The sequence below is a fragment of the Sinocyclocheilus grahami genome, unplaced genomic scaffold (assembly GCF_001515645.1).
Source record: "Sinocyclocheilus grahami isolate Dianchi unplaced genomic scaffold, SAMN03320097.WGS_v1.1 scaffold25128.1, whole genome shotgun sequence".
Taxonomy (NCBI): Eukaryota; Metazoa; Chordata; class Actinopteri; order Cypriniformes; family Cyprinidae; genus Sinocyclocheilus; species Sinocyclocheilus grahami.
This window is the reverse complement of record NW_015519713.1, coordinates 1-655: the sequence shown is the minus strand read 5'-3', so window position 1 is coordinate 655 and position 655 is coordinate 1. Positions and strand designations below refer to the sequence as shown.

The 655-nt window shown below is 35.4% G+C and overlaps 1 protein-coding gene across 1 annotated transcript in view; it reads left to right on the top strand.

Moving 5' to 3' along the window:
• The window catches only part of LOC107580126 (unconventional myosin-Vb-like), a gene marked incomplete at its 3' end in the record, with an annotated part of 2,544 nt that extends 1,936 nt beyond the window's left edge, over positions 1–608 (top strand). Inside the window, exon 6 of the mRNA XM_016265870.1 lies at positions 471–608. Coding sequence (XP_016121356.1) covers positions 471–608 — 138 coding nt within the window. The remainder of the gene's footprint in view (positions 1–470) is intronic.
• Between the last annotated feature and the right edge of the window lie 47 nt (positions 609–655).

Sequence of the window (655 nt, the reverse complement as noted above, 5' to 3'; positions counted from 1 at the left end):
CTTCAGAAATCATTCTAATATGCTGATTTGATACTCAAGAAACATCTTATTATTATCAGTGTTGAAAAGAGTTGTGCTGCTTAATATTTTATTGAAAACCTTGATACATTTAGATGCCATTTGATGCGTTTTTAATGACTTCAGTATTAATTTCTTTGAAAATAATCTTAATGACCCCAACCTTTTAAACAGTAAGGTATATATATTCACAAAAAGGTACATATCAAATAATAAGACGGTTTGAAATTATTAATTTTATTTTAATTCAGCTTTTCACTCAAAATTGGTATGCTGATAATCTAATTTGTATTTGTGTAAAGATCTTTTATATTAAATTTAGAGAAATGCAAAAAAAAAATCTAACTTGTATACCCCACTGTATATAATCTGAACTGGCTTGCTTACACTTAAACTTGTTTATCTGATGGTCTGAGATGAAAGGGTGGTGTGACTTTCCCTTCCTTTTGCAGAGGGTGGAGGAGCTGGAGAAAGAGAACACGTTCTTGAAGAAGGAGAAAGAAGAGGTGAACCGCAGAATCCAGACCTCCAATCAGGGTGAGTTTCATGCTTCAGAGTCACACGCACACTCAGAGCATCTGGAGGAAGGAGTATGAGGAGCGAAAGGATGTGTGGCTTGCCTGGAGGGCTGGGCTGG